The 1,308-nt window shown below is 70.3% G+C and overlaps 1 protein-coding gene across 1 annotated transcript in view; it reads left to right on the top strand.

The window, feature by feature from the left end:
• The window catches only part of LOC102248493 (neurogenic locus notch homolog protein 2), a 52,176-nt gene that overhangs the window by 6,022 nt on the left and 44,846 nt on the right, over positions 1-1,308 (top strand). Inside the window, 2 exon segments of the mRNA XM_014529703.1 lie at positions 218-257; positions 497-599. Coding sequence (XP_014385189.1) covers positions 218-257; positions 497-599 — 143 coding nt within the window.

The following is a 1,308-nucleotide window of genomic DNA, read 5'->3' as shown; positions in this document are numbered from 1 at the left end:
CCGCCTCCCCAGCGGGCACGGAGCCCCCTGAGCGGGGCCGGTGTGTCTGTGGGTGTCAGCATGGCTGGGCTTGCCCGCTCCCTGTGTGCTCGGGGCTCCCTGCCAGCGCGAGGGCAGGAGGCAGCTGGGAGCCGGGATCTGGCCCCTTATGCTCGGACATAGATGGGGCCCTGTCCACGCTGCCCTCGGGCTTTGGGGGGCTCCCTGTCTCCTGCAGGCGCCAGAGCGGCCTGGGGACCCTGGACGTGGTCCCTCTGGTCAGGCAGAGGGGGGAATGTTAGCATCGGGCCCCTGCTCGTCCCCCGGGGTGGGGGACGTCCCCTCATCACCTGTGAGGCCCGTGGAATTCTGGGAGCAGAAACCCCTCCCGATGTCTCATCCCCGAGTGGTCCCTTCTTGTTGCGGGTCCTGCCCTCCCCCCGCCCCTGCTGCCCCTGGGACAGAAGCATTCTGGGAAATGTGGCCCCTTACCCTCCTCCACGCCCCCCATGCTCAGGGGCCGGGACCAGGTTACCGTGACTTCCCAGGGAACGAGGTGAAGCGTTGCCTTCGCCCCGAGGCGAAGCGGCTGCTTGGCATGGGTGCTGCCCATCGGGTGGGTGAGGGCACCCCCAGGGGTGTGCGGCCATCACACCTCTCCTGCTGGGCCGCCCCGTCCGCAGCCCGGCCCCTGGGGCTCGGCGTTTCCTGAGAGGAGCGCCCGGGGTCCTGGAGGGCTCACGCGTGGCCGTGCGTGTCCTGGCTCCTCGCTCATGGGCCCCGGGCTCACCTGTGTGGCAGGGCCTTGGGGGTCCGCTGGGGAGGCCGGGGTGACTCCGACACAGCTGCCAAGCCCCCCGAGTCTCGGCCAGGCCCAGATGCTGCTGCCCAAGGGGAGGCCCCGACCGCGGGCACTGGGGCTCACCTGGCCACCTGCACGGGGCTGATGGGGACAGGTGGGGACGGGGCCTCGGGAGCTGCTCGCCAGGGGCGGTCCGGCTGAGCCCAGGCCGGTCAGGAAGCTTCTCAGCGGCTGTGACCTGCGGGCCTTGGGGTGAGGGTGGGGGGCTTGCCCCTGGCGGCCGCTCGCCCTGCCCCTGGCCTGGGTGACGGGGTCTCTGAAGTGCTTCCGTTGCTGGTTCTTTAAGCTGCGAAAAAACTGGTCCCTGTCACTCTGTTGACACCCCAGGCAGCCTCTCCGCCCAGCCCAGGCCTCGGGCAGGCAGGTCCCCGTCATAGGTCATAGGTCATAGGCTGGGCCTGGGGCAGTAGCTCGGCTCCTGAGTCACAGCTGAGCCACAGGTTCTGCCCTGGGCCTGGGGGTGGGGC

This window comes from Myotis brandtii, unplaced genomic scaffold, assembly GCF_000412655.1.
Source record: "Myotis brandtii unplaced genomic scaffold, ASM41265v1 scaffold691, whole genome shotgun sequence".
Classification (NCBI taxonomy): Eukaryota; Metazoa; Chordata; class Mammalia; order Chiroptera; family Vespertilionidae; genus Myotis; species Myotis brandtii.
This window is presented reverse-complemented; position numbering and strand designations above follow the sequence as displayed.